This window comes from Dermacentor silvarum, chromosome 7, assembly GCF_013339745.2.
Source record: "Dermacentor silvarum isolate Dsil-2018 chromosome 7, BIME_Dsil_1.4, whole genome shotgun sequence".
Lineage (NCBI taxonomy): Eukaryota > Metazoa > Arthropoda > Arachnida > Ixodida > Ixodidae > Dermacentor > Dermacentor silvarum.
The window spans coordinates 39,113,119-39,135,533 of NC_051160.1; the positions used below are offsets into that span (position 1 = coordinate 39,113,119).

A 22,415-nucleotide genomic window follows, 5' to 3' on the forward strand; every position below is an offset into this window, starting at 1 on the left:
TATGAAGTACTGTAACAACATATTTATTGAGATGCGCGATGTGATTTCAGGGCACATGTTCGCTCTACGCCGCTACTCAACTGCTTCTCAGCCTCTGGTCGTGTTTGCATGTTATAGATACAAAATACAGAAGGTAAATGGTGCTTTAGTGCCAAATCGCCGTGTTATTGCCTGTTTTTAGGATATGTATTACTACTCATTAGAGACGTTTTCTTTTTTTTATGCAGAAGGCCGAAATATTTTGTATACAGAAGGCTATATTGAAGAAAAAAAGCTGCAGGTTGCGTTCTGGTGCATCCACTGCGCTGAAGAGGTCGAGAGGCAATCGCTTGAATGGAAGGTGTGCTAGTATAATGTATAATGTGGATACAATCAAATCACATTCTTATTTATTGAACAAATGGGGGCGATCATATGGATTCATGGGATTGTAATACGTTAACGTTAGTTTTCCTTCGTTGAAGATGCAGCGTCTATTGTCACATTTAGCCATACACCACACACAACACGAAGGCAGCCATCAACGTGACTATCGGAACGTGAGACACGCGTCCGGACTTGCCCAGGTGCGAAGTTACGCCTGCTGATGGCTCAGCACCAGCTGTGCTGTGCCGCATGTTGGCGCGCAGGGCGCGCCGCTTCCCTAAGGTGCCTCCTCTGCTTCCACGTGCGTCTGGCCTCCTCTGCACTCCTCTCCGCTTTCTAACCATGCACAAGCCGACGGACAGGTTTTCATTCGCACGTCCGTTCTAATGCTGACGAATTCTAATGCTGACTTACAGAGTAGGGCGGAACTAAAGACATTCCATGCTTGACATGGTAGGCACCCACTTTATAAATGTTATGCTAGCGGAAAAAAACCTTCATAATCACGAGGATGGTTCTGAGCAATGATCAAAATATATTTTTGGGAACAGTAGTTCTGTTTACTGTTTCATAAAAATTTGCGCCAAGAAAAAGTAGTCGACACATGGAGGGTGGTTGAAGACTAGAGGAGGTGTGCTGTGAGTATAAGTAATGATATTTGTGGAGCAGTGCACAAAATGTTTTTTTTTCATAGCATGAAAAGCTGTACAGTGCCTCAAGAGAAACGCAGATAGCTTGAGCAACAATTCTCACAGATACCGCCATTGCTTTCAGTGGCAATCTTTCAGGGAAACGTTATACTTTTGATTAGAAGAAGAAGAAGATGTTTATTTTCCAGATTATTATGCACAAGTAACAAACACTTATCGGACCTGTAGCCGAGGGCTAGTTGAAGGTCCGATAAAAAAATATGAAGGAAATCCTAGCACAGCAGGAATAAAAAAGAGCTATAGTAAATGTATATACAAAGTTGTTGATTGTCAATTCACAAATCAACTAAAAGTAAGTGAATACATCAGAGTATCACAGAACAATGTAAGGGGCACAGTTCAAATACAGGAGAATACCTATCTCAATTTAAAGATGTGCACTATGATGTCAATTTCTTTTACGTATCCCACAAAAATGCGAAACAAAATCGGTTAGTACTGAACTGATTGATAAGGCATACAATTTTTGAAATTCAATACGTACATAATGAGCAAAACGAGAGCCATATGACATTTCAATGCTTAATAAAACAACGCAATCGCGTAACAATATTTACATTGAATAAGTAGAAAATAGTTTAAGAAATGTAATTCATCTAGCTTTGTACAGCTGTATCTAGGAATTCATGATTTACTCTGAATTTAACAAAGAAAGAAAATGTTGTTTCAGAGCACTAGGGAAGTTCGAGGAATTAATGATATCCACTGGGAGTCCGTTCCAGATTTCAATGCCTGTGAACTGTAGCATACGCTCTCCGTATACATTGCTACAAGGTGCGAGATTAAAATCACCTGCAGTTACATTTCTTGTACAACACAAAGTTGAGTAAAATATTGATGAGCTGAACGGGTGGTTGAATTTAACAACCTTATACACACACAATGAAATGCTCTGCTGACGTAAGTAGTCAAATGGTAATATGCGATATTGGTGAAATAATGGGGCCGTACGATCGTAGTTCTTAGAATGAGACATAATTCTAATTGCGCGTTTTTGGAGCCTAATAATCGGATTTATATGGTTTTATACGCCCTTCCCCCCGAGTCGATGCAATACCCCAAGTGACTTTCAATAAAAGCAAAATACATAAGTCGTAAAACTGAGGTGTCAAAGTACTCGCGGGCTAGAGTTAAGCCGTAGCAACCAGATGCTAATCTAGAGCAGATGCTGTTTATGTGATCTTCCCATTGCAGGTGTTTATCAAAAATTACCCCAAGATATGTGTAAGAACTTGTCTGATCCAATGGGATGTTATTTATATGTATGTTTAAATGTGTAGTATCTACTATTTTGAAGCGTGACTGAAAAACAATATATTTTGTTTTCTTTGTGTTAATTGTTAATTTGTTAGCCAAGAACCAGTCAGAAATGCTCTTTATCTCTAGATTCACCTTATGACTAAGTTCTGCAATATTATCCGCAGTTACTATAATGCATGTGGCATCTGCGTACATCAATATTTCTGCAGAGTCTATAATTTGTTGCAGGTCATTTATATACAAAGAAAAAAGAAGCGGACCTAATACGGAGCCCTGAGGGACTCCAGTAACAATATTTTGTTTTGAAGAAGTTATTTTATTGATTTTCACGACCTGAGATCGATCTTGCATATAACTTGATAAAAAGTCGAATACTTTGCCTCGAAACCCGCAATGTTTAAGTGTGTCCAATAATATGCAATGATCCACTGTGTCGAATGCTTTTTTTAAATCTAGAAAGACGACAGCTACTAGTTTATTTAGTTGTAAAGCCATATTTATATTTTGCGTTAACGTGATGACTGCAGTAGCTGTTGAGAAACGAGGTCTGAAGCCATGTTGCTGATGGCAGTGCACATTGTACTTCTCAAGGAATATTTTCATCCGATTCGATATAATTTTTTCAAAAACAGTATTGATTATGCTTAAAACAGAGATTGGCCTATAATTTGAGGGGTCAGACGGATCGCCTTCTTTATGGTTTGGAATGACTGTAGCAATTTTTAGGGAATTTGGATACTTTGCTTGTGTAATAGAATGATTGAACATTCGACACAAAACTGGACCTAGGATATCAATATTTTCCTTTAGTATCCTTACAGAAATGCCGTCGGGTCCTGACGCTTTATTGTTAGGTGTATTTAAAATGTCTGAAACGATGTCACTGAGGTCTATCTCTCCTAGAATAAATGAATTTACTACTGGATTAGGAGTGGGAAGAGCTTCACTATTTAGTTGTGGTAGTTGAGCGGCTAGTGCTGGACCTACACTAGTAAAATAAGTGTTGAAGTCTTCAACAGTGTATGCAACGACAGTGGGAGGACAAACACACTTTTTTGTCTTCCTACCCGTAACCTCATTCACTATTCGCCACAGTTGTTTGGAATCGCCGGCAGCTTGGCTGATACGTTGCGAATTAAAATATCTCTTTCGGACCCTCATCATGGACACCGCTTTGTTGCGAAATGTTCTGTACTGACCTAAGTAGTAAGCATTACTCCTATTATGCCTCCATTTGTTATACCAGTATTATTTTGTTTTAAGTATTTCTAAAATTGGTGTCGTCATCCATGGACAGATAGGCTGATTATAAGAACTTCGAGTGTATGTACTGCGACACTCATTTATCAAACAGCTAATCAAATTAATTAATTTGGAAAACTTAATGTGTACATTATCATTGTACACTTGTTCAAAGTCGGCCTCAAGGATTTTATCTCTAAACTTCTTATAATCTAATCAAGATATAATCCTCCCGTCATCTTTCTTCTTCAGACTTTGGCTGTTGAATGCCGTGAAGATAGGCATATGGTCTGAAAGAGGTAGATTGTACACTCCACTTTCAATTCCAGACTCGATGTTCATCAATGCATGATCAATTACAGTAGCCGTAGTGCTTGTTACACGCGTTGGTTGACATATTAAATTTCGGAAATTGAACGATTTAAGGAGGTAAGAATAATCCTTGTGTATTGGATTGAGTACATCAATGTTCACGTCACCAACGATTACAACCTGCGTAGCTTGGCAGTTTCGTAAGCAAGATAAAATTGATTCCATTTTATCGAGAGAACTGCCAAGGCTCGCTTTGGGAGGTCGATAGACCACGCCTACAATATAACTGGTTTCTATTTTTACAAACAGCACTTCAATATCGCAGGAAGAGAATGTAATTGATGGCAGTATTGTAAAATCGAGATTATTTTTCACAAAAAGGGCAACACCGCCTCCTCGATAACGTGACAAACGTGGGCGGGATATTAATCTGTACCCTGGCATATCTATGATTTCATTGCTCAAAAGCCAAGTTTCACTTGTTGCAATGACGTCATACAAAAAGTTTTGTACCGACAGAAATGAGGTCAACAGGTTTACGTTTTTTCTTAAACTGCGGATATTGCAGTGAAATATGGTCGCATTTTTGTTCAAACAAAGGTCATCAATTTGCCTTGATGTGTAAGCCATTTTGATATAAAGATGCATCTGTCAGGCAGCCCAAGTATATGTGATCACACTATTTGGGCTAAATATTCTTCACTTGTAGGCTGATGACCCTAGAATTATCTGTCTTCCGCATAAGTACTTTGCCATCCGACACCCAGGCGAATTTCCACTTTTGCTCTCGCTTCATTTGGATGTCCTTGGCAAGTAGTGCCTTATATTCGGGGCATAGATGTTCGTTCACGTACAGCGGTTGAGCTTTTTCTGCGCCAAGCATTGCTGTTGTTGGTATTTTTTTTCTTGCGGCTTGTAGGATCATGTCGCGCTTTCGGCGTGAATTAAACCTGACAATGACATTGGCTGGTCCATCCCCCTTTGTACGCACACGATGAATGGCATCAATGTCTCCATCAACAAGATCAACATTCAAGAATGTTGCAATCTTTTGCATACTCTCGTCAAGAATCTCATTTTCAGTGCAGGGGATGCCTTTCAATTCAAGATTGTTCCTACGACTGTACTGTTTCAATTCAGTCAGTTGCCGTCGTGTTTCTTTAAGTTCTTTGTCCAGCCGCTTGTTTTCTGTTTGACAAATCAGGCTTTGTTTCTGCACCTCAGAAAGTTCTTGCCGAAGGTTTACAATTTCTTGCTTGAACTCTTCAAAGCTAGTATTGATAAAGCCCATTGAAGCTGCAACTGATTTGAGCTCTGCTTTTATGCTGTTGTTTAATCGGTTGACATTTTTCATTTCTGCTTTTACTTCTGACAAAACTTCCCCAAATTCCGCGGTCATTGCCACCATAGTCTTAACAACCTCCTTGATAGATCCAGGTGGTTTCTCTCCAATAGACTTAGTGAATTGTACAAGAGCGTCACTCTTTACACTTTCCATGATGCAAAGCAAAATATCAACAGTATATCAACAAAAAGAGCACATCAAACCGGGGTGTAATACGGCAACAGAGAGCAGTTCAGCAGCCGCAATATACTAAGAAGAAACAGTAAAAAATGGCCGTTCGCCCACCTGCAGGTGTGAAAAGACAGTGGTTTTAGCACGTCGTGCTGTTGACACGGCTGCCGAACCACTCTGATGAATCGCCGGGAATCCGTGCTGCTTATATGGGTGCGCAGAAGGTCCTGCCACGCTGGATGCGGCCTGATAGTGAACCACAGTTGACTGTAGTACGCCTGCGCGCTGGTCTAGTTGTCTGTCTCCGTGACCTCTTGCAGCCACACCATGCTAGGAAAGCCTGCAGGTGTGAAAAGACAGTGGTTTTAGCACGTCGTGCTGTTGACACGGCTGCCGAACCACTCTGATGAATCGCCGGGAATCCTTGCTGCTTATATGGGTGCGCAGAAGGTCCTGCCACGCTGGATGCGGCCTGATAGTGAACCACAGTTGACTGTTGTACGCCTGCGCGCTGGTCTAGTTGTCTGTCTTCGTGACCTCTTGCAGCCACACCATGCTAGGAAAGCCTGCAGGTGTGAAAAGACAGTGGTTTTAGCACGTCTTGCTGTTGACACGGCTGCCGAACCACTCTGATGAATCGCCGGGAATCCGTGCTGCTTATATGGGTGCACAGAAGGTCCTGCCACGCTGGATGCGGCCTGATAGTGAACCACATTTGACTGTAGTACGCCTGCGCGCTGGTCTAGTTGTCTGTCTCCGTGACCTCTTGCAGCCACACCATGCTAGGAAAGCCTGCAGGTGTGAAAAAGACAGTGGTTTTAGCACGTCGTGCTGTTGACACGGCTGCCGAAACACTCTGATGAATCGCCGGGAATCCGTGCTGCTTATATGGGTGCGCAGAAGGTCCTGCCACGCTGGATGCGGCCTGATAGTGAACCACAGTTGACTGTAGTACGCCTGCGCGCTGGTCTAGTTGTCTGTCTCCGTGACCTCTTGCAGCCACACCATGCTAGGGAAGCCTGCAGGTGTAAAAAGACAGTGATTTTAGCACGTCGTGCTGTTGACACGGCTGCCGAACCACTCTGATGAATCGCCGGGAATCCGTGCTGCTTATATGGGTGCGCAGAAGGTCCTGCCACGCTGGATGCGGCCTGATAGTGAACCACAGTTGACTGTAGTACGCCTGCGCGCTGGTCTAGTTGTCTGTCTCCGTGACCTCTTGCAGCCACACCATGCTAGGAAAGCCTGCAGGTGTGAAAAGACAGTGGTTTTAGCACGTAGTGCTGTTGACACGGCTGCCGAACTACTCTGATCAAACTATACTTTTCTGGTTTTGTTAGCTAAGTAATGGTATTTTCACAAAATAAAGCACTGCTCTATGGCGCAGACACCATCTAGTGGTACGGAAACGCGTGTAAGCGTTTTTGGGAGACGTAGTGATGATGTATCAGAAAAGAGCGGCCGTCACTAACCCGTCACTAACCTGTGCATCATCCATTTCCAAACTTGTGAACCGTGTCATGAAATAATTGAGCTTTTGACACTTCTGATACGTTATTGAAATAAGTCATTAGCATCTCCTAGATGACCTTTCTCTGTACATTGGTGTTTGAATATCTTACTTTAGAAGCTTCACAAAAAGAGGTATGGCATACGCTAATACAATTTGCAAACTGTGGTTAGCCAAGCAGTTTCGCGCTTCATTTCCACGCTATTTCCTAGGATCCTCTAAACTTTATTTGAAGTTTAAAATCGAAAGGCATGGTTGCGTTTTCCCCAAACATAACCAACGCATCTCTAAGAAAAAGTGACTGTTTCTATTTTCTCCTAGGTGAGACCCGACCACAATTTTGCACTGAACCTCCCGGTGATGGGATTTGTCCAGGAGGAGAGAGAGTAAAGGGAAGACGCTTCAGGGGAAGGAATAATATAAGGTGGTCTTTTGACAATCAAACCCTTCAGTGCACGATGCAGCGGTGGAACGGTTGCGGAACTCCGAAAAACTTGTTCCTAACTTGCCGTAACTGCACAGCAACGTGTTCTGGTGAGTATAGTAGCTGTAAAGAATGGAGGCTTGAAGTTGTGTTGCTAAAATTTCAGTGTATTGTGTTATGAAAGTTGACTTCCTTTGGTAAGTATTCCGTAGTTGCATGTTTTCTTCAAAAAATTTTCAATCAGTAAAAAACGCTTTGCGAGTCTAACGGAAACTAGGAATATTGCCACATCCTCATAAGTTTACTGGTAATAATATAGGTTTTGGTTATTAATACATATACCGAGGGCTTCTTTAATCTCGCAGATTCCATGCCGCGACGACAAAGAAATCACGGCACGTGATGATGGTGATATGTACCACTGAGGAAGACGAGAAGCGTATATTGTACTCGCACCAATTTCCCCCTCCGGGCGGAAGTGGCCAGCCTGGCGGCCGCAGAAATTTGCTCCGAAACGCGTCGTACATAATGCTTCAAACAAGATACGTGTAAAATCTCTGTCCCGCGGCAACACCAATCGAAGGGACTATAAAGAGGCGAGATGCCGCAATTAACAGGTAAAGTTCGCTCAACAATCCGGTAGGCTCCAAGAAAATGACTGTGAAATTTGTCAAATAAAATGGGGACACGTACAGGAGTCCAGAGTATTACTTCGTTGCCAGGGCAGATCAACACATTGCGGTACGTCGTGTCGTAGCTGTCCTTGCCAGCGCTTGGGAGATGTCAGCGTTAACGCGAGTGAGGTAGCGGCAGTGGGCGAGGCAGGAAATAAATTGTTCGGAAAAAGGCATTGCTGATGAGACAGGCGCCAAGAAGAAAGGAGCATGAATGGCGAAAGTTGGTGAGCGCCCGTAGACAAGGAAGAATGGGGAAGAGCTGGTGGTACGTTGAGGTGCACTGTTGTAGGCAAATGTTACAAATGGTGGAATAGCATCCCCATATATGTGGCCCGGGCTGATGTAGCACATTGAGGTCATGTCTAAGAGTGTACGATGGGAACGCTCGGTCAAGCCATTAGTCTGTGGGTGGTAGCTGGAAGTTGTCTTATGAACAGTGCTGGTGGCTCTTAGAACTTCCGAATGAATGGAAGAGAGGAATACTTTGCCGCGGTCGCTGAGGAGAATGCGTGGTGCTCCACCGAGTAAAAAGATGCTTCGCTGTACAAAGCCCGCAACTTCAGTAGCTGTGCCAGATTGAGACAAGCTGTCTCAGCACATCGAGTAAGGTGATCAGCACGTGTCACAATCCAGCGATTACCGTTGGGAGTCGGAAGAAGAGGCCCATACAAGTCAATGGGACGACCTCAAAGGGAGAGGCAGGACAGGGGAGGGGTTGAACGGTCCGAGTGGGCGATGATGCGGGGCGTTCGCGGTGTTGGCAAGGCACGCGAGAGACGATATACTTAGTCACGGCGCAGGAGAGGCCTGGCCAAAAGAACCGGCTTCGAATCTTTACGTAAGTCTTGAGATATGGAAGATGACCGGCCGTTGGATCGTCGTGAAAAGATTGTAAAATGTTGATTTGCCGTGAACGCGGAAAGACAGAGTCATTTGTTGTCATCGTGGCGATAAATGTAGAGGCATAGGACCTCATTGTGCAACCTGAATTGGTCAAGTTGTCAACGCAAACAGACGTTTTTGGAAGAGGCGGAACCGCTAAGGTGGTCAAGAATAGTCCGACAGTACGAGGTGGGATCCTGGTGCGCATTAAGGACGTGATGGTAGTGAGCGCCTGGCCAGTCCAGCGTGGTGATTTGTAAAGGCTATGAAGATGGCTCGCGAGACGGGCGTTTTCGGGGAGACGTTGGTGCACGATGGTGCATGCGCGCAATTCGGCAAAGAGTGTCGGTGTCTTGGTGTTTCTTTGCAGGCCTGTATGTTATGTCGAACTCGTACTCCTGTAATACAATCACCCAGAATCAAAGATGACTCCGTAAGTTCTTAGGCGAGGAGAGCCATCAAAACGTGTGATGGTCCATAGCGACCGTGAAGCGGCGGCCGTGTAAATACGGGCGGAATTCTTGCACAGCCCAGACAACAGCAAGACATTCCTGATCATGAATTGTATAAGTTTTCTCTGCTGTGGATAGGCAACAACTGGCATAGGCAACTGGCAGAGGTATGGTCACGTCGTAGTAAAACAGCGCCAATACCATGACCCCTCACGTCGGTGTGTACGATGGTTAGGCTCGATGGCTCTCGATGCGAGTACGGCGCTTTCCTGTGCACTGTGGTCTTTTGTGTGCTTGTGCGTTCCCAGGGCCGCAACGAAGAGAATGTTGGGATTTTAAGCTGGAGTGTGTCATCACCCTTCACAACTGGAAGATCCCTCATCGACACTTCGGGCAACCTCACAGCTTATCACCCTCAGGTCAAATTTCCCGGCGACGGAGGAGTCTTTTACGTCTCAAGCCCAAAGTGAATTACTTTGGTGCTTGCCACAAGGTAGCCCCTTCAGCAGTGCCCACCCAGACGGCGTCGAAGCCCTGCCACCGACGTTTGACGGGCCAACAAAGAAGCTCGCCTCAAGGTGACAATGACCACCAGGTTCTGTAGATGTGGTAACAGCCGTAAAGGCAGTCTTCCCTGTGCGCGGCAAACTGAGTGTCATGAAGATGCCCCTAAATGACGCAAGGGGCAAACGTCAAGAATTTCCATGGGAGCTGCATAGAAATTAGGTTCCCGAATTGTCACGTGGTTGCCTCGTATGCGAGGAGGATTGCACAACTTTGGAGGCAGAGTACGGCGGAATGGTGCGATGGAATAGGTGGGATTTTGCAAACGGTTCGCCGATTATGATTGGCCTAGACACAATCATCAGGTTCACTGGTCTAGTCACTTAGGGAAAAAAATTAAATTTGGGGTTTTACGTGCCAAAATCACGATCTCATTATGAGGCACGCCGTAAATTTGGACTCCGGAAATTTGGACCACCTTTACGTGCACCTAAATTTAAGTATACGGGTGTTTTCGCATTTCGCCCCCGTCAAAATACGGCCGCCGTGGCCGGGATTCAATCCCGCAACCTCGTGCTCAGCAGTACAACGCCATAGCCACTGAGCAACCAGGGCGGTTTCACTTAGGGAAGACGACTGTTTTAAAAGCGGGCACCTCTGATGCAGTGAGTGTGTCGTGAGATGTCTTGATGTGTGCTCAGACATTTAAAGTGCTCCTAAATGGCGTAGGATTGCATATCTGGAGCCAATGTTGATAAATAAAACAAACGCTTTTTATTTCCCACCTACTCCCGAACGTACTCATCCCTATGCCTTGAGCATTTCTGCCCAATATGCGAACCCAAGCAGCAACACTGGTTAGTCCCCTTCCAACTTCATTTACAGCTGTTAGCCACCATTTACCCTAAAAAATTCTTTATTTAATGTTCCTACGAGCTTTTTGGCGTCTGTGTTCGAACAGTTCATCTCAAGACTCGGTAGTTGTCGACAACGGGCTCGACTCAATACAAAAGCCATCCAACTAGACCGCAAGCAGTATTACGAAAGACCTCACCGTGACATTTACTTTCGCCCCAGAGATGAGTTGCTGTTCGGGACATCTATGCGTACGCGTGGCTTCCGTGACAAAAATCGTGGGAGCACTAATGCGCCGAAGAACTCCTCGTATTTGTGCATGCGATTCCTGCTATGGTTATAGAGTGGGTGGAAGTTGTGGGAATTCGCTCAGCATAGTTGTCGGATGAAGTGCTTCTTAGCTTCTTATTCAAGAACACGGACATCACTGTTCATTTTTTGAGGAAAGAGTTGCCAGTAATGCAGCGACAATCACTGTCTGTTTGTCATTTGTTTGTCTTTTCGACATTTCCGTGCCGTGCAGAGACTCCGAACTTATTTTTTTTATTTGCATGTCATTTGGTGCACCTAATTTGTCCCTGGCGGAAGAATGGAAATTGGATGTGCTTTTATTTCAGAACGTGGCACGCGCGTTTCATTCCGCTTCTTTTAGAGAGCTAGTCATTGCATTATTGTAACTTTGTTTCATTACAGATAAGAATCCTGACGAAGAATGTGACGGATTCCCTTGATGTGACATTGAAAAACAGCATGAGGGAAATATCTCGGTGAAGGATTTTTGTTTTACACGTACTCAAACTTGAAACATTTTCTGAATAAATGCATCTAGACGAAGGTTGCGTAGCATACACGTTTGTGTTGTGATTTTTTTCTCTCTAATAAATATTGGCGAATATAACTGCTCGAGCCTAATTAGAGTTGCAATCGTGATGAAACATATACATTCAATAACACACGGAAAAGTTTCTTAATAGGTGCACCGTCTTCCATTTTTCAGCGGCTTTTCACCGAAGTAGGTTACACTTGGTTAGATTACTTTAAAAAAGATGTGAAAGATCCACTTTGGTAACGCACACTTTCTCAGTAATAACGAAACCAGCTACTGAGCGGCCACAGTATCAGCGTGTATTCTTGTAGTGTCATAGATACAGCAAGCGTAATACCTATGAATGCCGCGTATCTCGCCTTCATCGAGTCACGAGCACCGAACAGCACGCTGTCTGGATGTTGGCCGGGCTGGACGGCACATCCGCCACTACGATCACCGCTTCGCATTCACCCTGAAATGAACTTCTTCCTACAAGAATGCCTCAGAGGAAAACGCCTTCCGTCAAGAAGCCCTCTGTTAGAGCTTTATCTGCTTTACTTGCTAGTTTCACCATTCCGGCCATCTCAGGGAGGCTGGTCAGCCCATCTCGACGTCATGCTCAAGCTCAACGGCATCACCTCACACCTGTCCCATCATGCCATTCTTCTTGATGCTCTCCCGGTCGAACTGTGCCGCCCCCTCTCCAAACCGTGCATCAGCATACGGCCATGCGAAAATAGGCGCTTAGCTTTGCTGACGTATTACGGAGATCACTGCCAACCACTCCCCGGACCAAGATCAAGCGGTACCCGGCGCCTGCTCTGCTTATTTTCCAAGGTCTAGTGCCTGAAGTACAACGCCAACCTCGTCTTTCCCAGCCACGTTTATCGCCATCAGACCAGCCTTCTGCCCTTGGCCTGTCATGATACCACATTGTGGACGGAGAAGTGCACTACCCGCCGTGGTCATGGCACCAAAGCACGAGGTCATGGGACCATATCCCTGCCACGGCGGCCGCATTTAAATGGGGGCAAAATGCAAAAATGACCGTGTAGCGTATAGTGGGCGTATGTTAAAGAAACTGTAAAGGGGTGTACTGAACAGTTCAGCTGGTAGCGTCAAGCGTCACCGATGTGTCAGGCGACTTAGAGCAGGAACAGCTGGTTGCCTGAGCGGCTCACACTCGGCCCAACTACTGGCGTTCCCGCTGGCTCAGTGGATGCACTGCGGAGATCAAACATATGTTCTGGCCGGCCTGCTCTTTTTCTTCATTACAATTATCCCCGGTGCAAAAGTGGAGCCAACCTAGCGGGTCATAGTAATGTTTCAGGCCGTGAATATGGACAACATCCCGTCCATGGCGGCGCCTGTCGGAGGTCGGTGTAAGTGGCTCTATGACATGGTTGACCGGAGAGGTGCGTTCGACGATGCGATATGGTCCGTCCTACTTCGAGAGAAGTTTTGTTTAAAATCCAGGCGTGGACAAGGCACGGACAACAAGACAAATGTGCGGGGAGAGAAGTTTGGGTTCGTAGTGCCGCCATTACGATTGCCTTTTTGTCATTATTGGTCAGCGGAAGTGCACTTCCGGGTCAATTGACGGCAGTCTTCAGCGTATCCGGCAACGCCTGAAACGGGAGCACATTCTGACGCTTCTGGTTGATAAGGCAAAACCGTATGGAATGGGAAGGATCGAGACCGTAGAGGAGAAAGTATGAGGGAAATCCTGAGGATGACGCACTGTGGTGGCTCGATGATCAACGCGGCATTGAGCAAGCAGAGCATCAACCAACTGCGACAAAAACACACGGCATCTATCGCTCAGCAGTTCCCGAGGTGGGCCATGACAAAGAATGAAATGATGGAGCAGAAAGGATGCAACGTCAGTGGCGGTAGCTGGAGGTAGAGCGGCGGTTTCGCCATACCCTGTAAAGTGATCAATTACGACACTTATCCATCGTATTTCAGCCGGTGTTAGCGGTAGCGGTCCGTAAAGGTCAATTGCTACATGGTCGAAGGCACGAGCAGGGCACAGAAGCGGCTGTGCCCTGCTTCTGCCTTCGACCATGTGGCAATCGTCAGTAGTAACGGTGCCGCAGGCGCTCATATGTCTTCAAAACGCCTGAGTGTGCAAATTGTGGGTCGATGTGGAAAGACACGCAAATATCGGAACGCAAAGTCCTCGGGATAACTAGTAGCCACTTGCAACCATCGGGCAGGTAATTGCGTCTGTACAAGAGGTTACCCCGCATGGCAAAATGGACAGCTTGGCGACGCAGGGAACGGGAGATGGGAGATGCCGGCGAGCCAGAAAGGAGATCCAAAACAGAGGCCACCCAAGGATCTTTGCGCTGTTTTGATGTGAAGATGACGATGTAGACTGACGACACCGCCTCAAGGGCGGAGAGGGAGGCAGTGTCGGCTGGCAGCGGAGAGCGGGACAGAGCGTCTGCGTCAGTGTGCTTGCGGCCTGAGCGGTAGATGACGTGTATGTCGTAGTCTTGAATATTAAGAGGCCAGTGAGCAAGGCGTCCAGACGGGTCTTTTAAAGAGCATAACCAACAAAGAGCATGTTGGTCAGTTACCACATGGAAAGTCGGGCCATATAAATAAGGGCGAAACTTTCTGAGTGGCCAAATTATGGCCAGGCATTCTTTTTCTGTGACACTATAATTGCGTTCCGCTTTTGTCAGTGCACTAATGGCGTAAGCAACGACGTACTTGGAATAGCCAGGTTCGCGCTGCGCAAGGACAGCGTCAAGACCAATACTGCTGGCATAGGTATGCACTTCAGTTGGGGTGGTGGGGTCGTAGTGTCGCAGTATAAGCCGAGACGTTAGGAGATGGTGTAAGGTCACGAATACGGTGTCTCAAGCAGACTGGAAGAATAGGTCGTTGGTGCCACTTAAGAGCTGCGTCAGAGGGGATATAATCGAGGCAAGTAAGAACCGAGGCCGATGAAGGCGCGGAGGTCTTTGAGTGTCTTAGGTTTTGAAAACTCTGCAACTGCCCAAAGTTTTGATGTGTCGAGACAAATTCCGTGTTTGGATAAGACGTGACCTAGAATCATGAGCTTGCGCGCAGCGAACTGGCACTTTTTCAGGCTCAGTTGCAGGCCTGCCTTGGTCAAATACGTCCATACTTGCCGGAGGCGGAGAAGATGCATGTTGAAATCAGGGGTGAACACAATGATGTCGTCGAGGTAGCATAAACACGAGCTCCATTTTAGGCCGCGGAAGATACTGTCTATTATTCGTTGAAACGTTGCAGGCGCATTGCATTGTCAAAATGGCAACAAGGTAAATTTCTATAAACCATCTGGAGTAATGGATGCGGTTTTAGTTTGATCAATAGCGGACATCAGGAACTGCCATTAGCCCGAGGATAAGTCCCACGAAGGGAAGAATTCAGCGCCTTGCAAGCTTTACAGAGCGTCGTCAATGCGCGGTAGAGGGTACACGTCTTTTCGTGTTATCTTATTAAGATGGCGAATGACGCCGCACTGAAGCCTGTCGCTGACATGCTCACTGATGATCTGATGCTCCTTGGCTGAGACACGGTACGGGCGCTGCCGCACTGGCGCATTGGATCTAGTGTCGATGCAGTGGCTCCAACATAAACATGTCATCAAGCGGCTAAAGACGGCCAAGCGATTCGCCGCAGAGATCTTTCAGTGCTGTATGAAGCGGATTGCTGACAACCATGGAGCTGAAGCCGGCCTAAATGTCAAGCGTCGCGAAAGGGATGGGATTATCTTTGCGGGTTATGAAGAGTTCCAAGGAGTAAAGAGGTAAGAGCCTTCGGAGACAGAGCGACAGAAAAGGGAACAATGGCAGACGAGTACGGCGGTATTGCGCTGTCTTCGCGAAGGACCAGCTTAGCCGGAAGAGAAGTGGCACCGGCGTGGGGAACATCACACAGAGGTGAAAGTTCGACTGCAGCACGCGCACAGTTGATGACGGCGTTATTTCGCGAATAAAAGGCCCACCCATTATAACGTCGTGAGATAGGACGGCAGAACCACAAACTCGACAATTTTGAGAACGCCTTGAATAACAACTCTCGCTGTGCATGCTGCTGAAGGCTTGAAAACTGGGCGCTTGCTGTGCGAAGAATAAACCCAGAAAGTGGCGTCGTAACCTTTCGTAAAGCGCGAGAGAGACGTTGGTTTAGTACAGACACGATTGTTCTAGTATGAATTAGCGCAACAATAGGGACGCCGTCAACAGTAAGGTCGACAACTTTCGAAGGCTACAAAGGCTACCAGGCCAGGCAAAGTAAAATATCAGAAAACAGAAGAAAGTAAACGGCCTATTATTGAGGATTTTTTTTGCGGGCGACAAGGTCTCGCTCTCCGTGGCCACAGGGACAGTGGCCCTATGGATTCATAGCCCCCGCTGAAAATACAGGTACTTTCAGAGCGCTTCTTCGCATGCGAGCTGATTATGGAGATACATATCTGAAGAACCATTTGGAAAGTTGCCCCAGTAATGCCTCGTATTTAAGCCCAGATGCACAAAACCAAACTATAGAAATTTGTGGAGAAATTACCAAAGAAAGCCTAGATGCAAAAGCAGGCTGCTTCTCCATACTTCCTGACGAAACGACGGACATCGCTGGAATCGAACATCCTATTGTTTGTGCAAGGTACCTAAGCAAGTATGCCAACGACATCGAGGGAGTGTTTTATGTTTTAGCACCGCAATAGATGACCATCTCGCATTACCACTGCAGGTTCTATGTAAATGTGTAAATACTGCTGCAGATTCTAGTCACCCTTCCAGTGACCACTGCAAGCGCAGAGAGAATTTTTTAACAAGAGTTTACTAAAAAACTACTTGCGCTCTACAATGTCTGTGGCACGCATGGTTAAGCTGGCGCTTCTATACACCCACAGAGACGTCGCCATCAACGTGTCCGAAATCATTGACCGCTTCGCTCAACTTCCCCACCGAGAGAAGTTTGTCCTTTAGATAGCGAAGCATCAAAAATCAATGCAAGTAAAAAGCCCTGCTCTTTGAGGTCCATAACCTTTTAGTTATGAAAACGTATGACGGTTCATTAGCTTTTCAAACCGCAGAAATTTTCGCCGTTTATTCTAGCAGTTAGTATCATGATCCAAATTATCATGTGAATACAAAAATTACGAGGACATCAATAACCAATTTTGACCGACCTTGCTCCTTGAAAGCCTGGCCCACGCAGCGTTTGCCAAAAATACACTCGGATATTGGGTAGTTCAACTTGCCACATCATCTGTGGCTTTCGTTTGTCCTTTTCTTTCCTTTTTAGCTAATTGCCTTTATTTCTTTTTTGAAGCGAAGCAATACCCTCCTTTAATTTTCGGTACAGAATAATTGTTGGCGCTGTGGAGGCAGCTAAATTACGCATTTTCATGCTGATTTTTGCATTATTCCTGTATTATTCAACCCATATGGCGCTGTGTCGACCACCGCATGGCCCGAGTACATATTGCGATTTCTGATAGTTTTGTTCTTCACTGGATCGTCTGTCTTCCCTTTCGTAAAGTTTACTATCTGTGACTGCGCAAACTGTTTATGTGTGTTGTTTGACGCATTATATAAAGCGACGTTTGCTAAAATACGTAGATTTATTGGAGACTTATACGTATATTTAAATATCCTGTGCCGAGTTTTTGTGTATACAAGCAGTGAACTTTGTATCCAGCGACTAATTTTTTTTTCCTTTAGCGAGTTGTATCTTCGCATTTGCTTATTCCATTCTATCTTCGCATTTCTCATGTGTATTTTGCAGAACTCCTACTTTTTATTTTTACTCAATGTTGCGAGTATAATCTCGGTGTAATTACAATACACGACCGGTTGCAGCTGCTCTTCCGCAATCTATTGCAACGAGGGACAGCGTCAGTGAGTTTTTTTCTTGGCCATTCCATATGTACAAAAATGTAAACAAGGTTCTTTATTGACAAAGATTCATCAAAATATTTGTCGCAACTGAGCACACCAGCAAGCGATTAGGCAGCAAATAAACAGTCTGATAGTGACCGCATCGAGTCAGAAACATGACAAGCCGCGACTTCAAAGCGTTTGCCAAATAAAAAAAGCGCAGCTTGCAGTAGGGGTGCAAGGCTGGATCAAACAGCGGAGCTTGTGATCGACCAAGCTACAGCCAGGGTCGCTATCCCGATGACGCTGGATACTCAAACGCAGACTCTCGCGTTCTCGTTCTCGAAACTAGGGATCTTTGACTCGACGACGCCTCTTCTCGAGTGCAGTTTCTGCACGGTATTCCGGATCGGCTCGCCGCTGACGCACCGATTCCCGCTTGGCCGCACGACGCGCTTCAAGACGTGGCCTTACGAAACGAGGCACATGTGGTGGCTAGGTGACGCGAAGTGACGTCATGGCTAGACGGAGAAGGTATGTGCCAAGTGGTCGCTAGGCAATGTGCGCTGACGTCATCGCCAGACGCCGTTTCTGGTCTGAGTTGTACGGGCCAACCTCCGGCCGTAACAGCTCTGCTGTCAAAACTCAGAGACAAACATTAATTGTGATTTATTTCATAAGCGGAAAGTTTTGACAGCTCCGTATACATTTCTAGCCCCGCTTTTAGTACAGACACCGCCTGCGCTACTGACGCCGTTTGGACAAGGCATAATGAACTCCGAAAGCGCTTACAATTTCCTCTGAAGCTGTGGACAAAGTTTCGTGTTGTCCACCGAGGCATCCTCTACCATATCCGCGGAATCAGAGGTTTGCTGAGCCGCATCGGGGGTCGTGCACATCCTTAGTAAACACGGAGGCAACTGAGGCTGCTAAGGAAAGCAATGAACGTGTCACCACGTTATTAAACATGGAGGTGGCCACAAAATCCCCGTGAGAAATGTAATAGTTGATGGAAAATAAGTATTTTGTGGTCATGGGGAGCCGCATCCATGACGCAGCTACTGAGGTTGTATTGCTTTTGGTTTAGTTGTCTCATTTAGCAAAATTAGAACCTGCACCAATTGCCTGGTATTAAGGTGACTATTTGGGCGTGTTGGTAAGACATGAAAGAACTTTATGCACTAGACGAGGCCAGATAAGAGGCCAGATAAGAGGCTAAGACACGCGAGCGTTCGTGTGTCTTAGCATCTTCTCTGTCCTCGTCTTGTGCGCATAAAGTTATTTCATGCCTGGTATTGCTCCAAGTAGTTGTACCACGTTGAAAAAAACGTATGCTACACTTAAAATTCATTGAGCCTTCAAATAAAATATTTAGTTTTCATGTATGTTTCAAGTTATAACGGTTGGTTGATTAACATTTCGACAAGATATGGCATAGACAAGATACGGCATCATACAAGATACGGCAACTTCCCCACCACACTATACACAGATGCCGCGCAGTAACGCCGAAAAGCAGCCATGACAGTCAGAGTTGTCAATCACAATCTTCAAGAGGTGGTCTCAATGACGGTCAGCACTGCCAACTCCCTCGAAGCGTAGGAGACAGCCGTCGCCTTAGCCATCATCTCTAGTCAAACCAAAGAACATGTCACAATTATTACGGACTCCCAAGCAGCTTGCCGTAGCTACGCCAGAGGCCGAAAACCTTCCCTCGCCGACCGACTCTTCAAACAATCCCGCCAATTCTCTGACGTTGAAATAGTGTGGACTCCAGGACGTCCCTCCGTGGAAATCAGCGTGCTCACGAGCTCACCCGATCACCCGAGCTCCAGGCACCCGGGCGCCACAAAAGAGGGATACGGCCGCATCTATGGAGACCGTACTTTTACAATACAACGCCATATTACAGCACCATAGGTTGAACAGACGACAATACCCACTCCTAAACAAGACCCTCTCCCGCGAAGACGTAGTAGCATGGCGACGGTTACAAACCAACGTACACCCCCATTTAGGCTGATCACACGCAATACACCCAGCACTACTCGTGAAAATGCCCCCTTTGTAACGACTACGCTTCCCTATATCACACCACATTGGCGTGCCCCAACATACAGACAGCCCCGCAAATACCCAACCCCACACCCGTGCAGTGGGAGACCGTGTTGACTAGCTCGCGCCCTCGTGACCAGCAACAACTGGTGCGGCGGGCCCAGGAGAAAGCAAGAGTCACAGGAGCCCTGGACTGAGGGCACTACCCCGCACAAGCAGAAAGACGCCTGCTTGTTCTTTTTTTTTTTTTGTCTTCTCAATAAATATTTTTCCTCCTCCTCGGCCTATGTTTCCTCCTCTCTCCTGTGGCAGGTGTGGTCTGCTTCACACATAATATCAATAATTGCGAGGTACTTATTTAGTATTGCAATTGTCACCTGTCATGTCACCTGTCAATTATCCCCTTCAAATGGAAATTAGTTGACCATTATTGTCGAAAAGCAAGCAGCTTGCGTGCGTCTGCGGGCGCACGGTACGTCGCGCAATTCATAACCAATCAGGACGTGCTAACCACATTTCGCAAGCCAGTACCCGCGTTTCGAGCTTTGGTTTTTTAATTTACCTAGTTCGAAAAGGTATTTAGAGAATAAATTTAAGAAGAAAGTTGTCTTTGATCAACTTTCTGTGCTTATGCTGTCGTACTATCCAACGTAAACGAATCTAAAATGAAACAGCAAAAGAAACCAGGTGCAGAGTTGTCTGCATTTTCTTCCCCATATTCGGTTACAAATAGTTCACATTTACATTACGGCATGCTGTCCTCGTATATCATAATAATTACAATAGAGTCCATTACGCGGTACCATTCTTTAATCATTGACATAATATTTTTTCTGTCCAATGTGTAACCGGCTGCTGAGTAGATTGTGGATGGCTTCTCTATAACCAATACTTAGGAATCATAATCAAACTTTATTCGGCGAAAGTTATCGAAGCACCCCCAACAAACAGCTACGGTCAGTAGCCTGACTGTTTCCGAAGCCACTATAGTTACATCGCTTGTTATATGTAATGCGCGAAATAACAAAAATAGCTTGAAAGAAAATTAAATGCACACACAAGTGGAATAACATGTTACGTAGTAACTCGATCCACATAGGCCGTAAAAATGAAGTAAATATAAACACGCATGTACATTATTCAGAATTGAAAAAAAAAACTTGCAGACACTCATAAATATCACTCAAAAACCGAAAATGCGCATCAATAACGCAAACTTAAATACAGACAGCAACAACCCGTGTTTTGAAAGACTTCATCTGAAAATGTATAATATAAATGCAGACAAATTACAACAGCGCAATGCATCTTAAACGGCTATTCTTCCGGGAATTCATTGACAACCACTGTCTCAAACTCTTGTGCGTAAAAATACTTGCAAAAGGAAGAAGGCTGTAGGACTGGGCTTGCTATTAAGACAAGACCTGAAATATGCCTCATATTTTCCGTGAGTGTGTGGCTGCATTCCATCACAGTATTGGATACATCAAATTTACGGATGGTGAGGAAAGTATGTTAATTGCACTCAAAATTTCAAAATTTAATCTTCGCTTTATTTTCTATCATAATTTTATCGGCACTTCTATCGGCAATTTATTTCTATCGGCGCAAATACCAAATGTCCGCGATGCACAAGACAGTGATGGTAGCAACACACTCCTGCTAACATCGGACACATTATTTGACACTGAATGTGCTAAAGTCAGTGGCGTGATTAACATCGTATTGACGCACTTAATTGAAAACAACCGACGTCAATTGTATGTCAGACGTGTCTTCTAGACAAATTAACCTTAATATATGTAAGGAATTCAGACAAGATACACCATTGCTCTAAAGCGAGGTTGAAGTGCGTGTGCAAGGCATAGCGTAAAGGTCGTGAAGAGTACCGTGTGAAACAAGTGACTCACAACTGCCAACTGTGCTTATGATGCAGACGAGGCAAAAACCTGAAAAAAATTATGCGTCGTCGCTCTCCATGTCATCACCCTCAGATAGCGAAGAGAAGCGCAATAACTCTTAGCTGATACTTATTTTTCTTGCTTGTTAAACAAGCGACATAGTTGACTGCCTTATTTTTGTGCAAAAGGGGAATCGCTTTCCAAGATTTGGCCAAATTGGCAGTTGAAATATGTTCGTTGTAAAAGCAAGCCAAGGCATTGTTTTTATTGTTGCGAAAGCTTGGTATGTTTTCGACTGGTAGTTCGTTGCACATAATATGAAGACAAGTCCGCCTGGCGAAACGCAAGCTCAATGATGAAGCCCTTCGATCCCCATCCTCTCCCTTCTTCCTTTGTTAACCCACGGTAAAAAATATAGACTCTGGATTCATTTGAGCCCATTTGTACAGACCAACTACCTGGTGGCTAAATGCTCTGCGTATATTACAGCAGTCTGATGCGTATTTTCTTTTGTGGCTGTCCTAAGGAAATCGCAAGTGAAATCGCAAATCACATTAACTTTAAGAGGTGCTTTGTACGATACCACACCGTCACATTTTACATTCAGTGAATTTGTTACTACGGCATCTCCAGTGTTAATAACGGTGGGGTGCCACAAGTGGGTAGAACATATTCGCACCAACATTGAAATCTCTTCATATAGCTGCGCTACTACCTTAAAAAATAATAACTGTTGAAGGCATTCAAAAACTTCTCCACCTGTATCAAGTCTCCTTGTTCGCAAACCGAGAACACGTGTCGGAACTTTGAATGAAGGGCTTGTTTTCGTTGCACTGTGCACTGTACATCTACTAATTTACTAAGAATGCCCTATACTTTGTTATTTGCGTGTTAGAGAGCCAATATCGCTTTTCGCGGGAAATTGTGGCCACAGCCCTTCAAGTTATTTGACATTTCAAAGCGTTTTTTTTTTCTTCCACGACTCTTTTTCACATGTTCTGAAGTGAAAAGCACGTAGAAAACGACACACACAATATAGATACGCACCAAAGGCGCCACTTCCAACAAGTGCAT

The 22,415-nt window shown here is 45.3% G+C and overlaps 1 protein-coding gene across 6 annotated transcripts in view; it reads left to right on the forward strand.

The window, feature by feature from the left end:
• LOC125946704 (uncharacterized) overlaps window positions 1-22,415 on the forward strand; it is a 103,412-nt gene that overhangs the window by 42,183 nt on the left and 38,814 nt on the right. For 2 of the 6 annotated variants that reach the window (XM_049670559.1, XM_049670554.1), the window contains one exon: window positions 11,404-11,547. The exons of the other annotated variants lie outside the window; for them this stretch is intronic. In XM_049670559.1, the coding sequence (XP_049526516.1) occupies window positions 11,404-11,441 (38 nt within the window). In that variant the 3' untranslated portion in view covers window positions 11,442-11,547. Of the gene's footprint in view, window positions 1-11,403; window positions 11,548-22,415 lie in introns of those variants that run through there. 6 annotated transcript variants of the gene reach the window in all.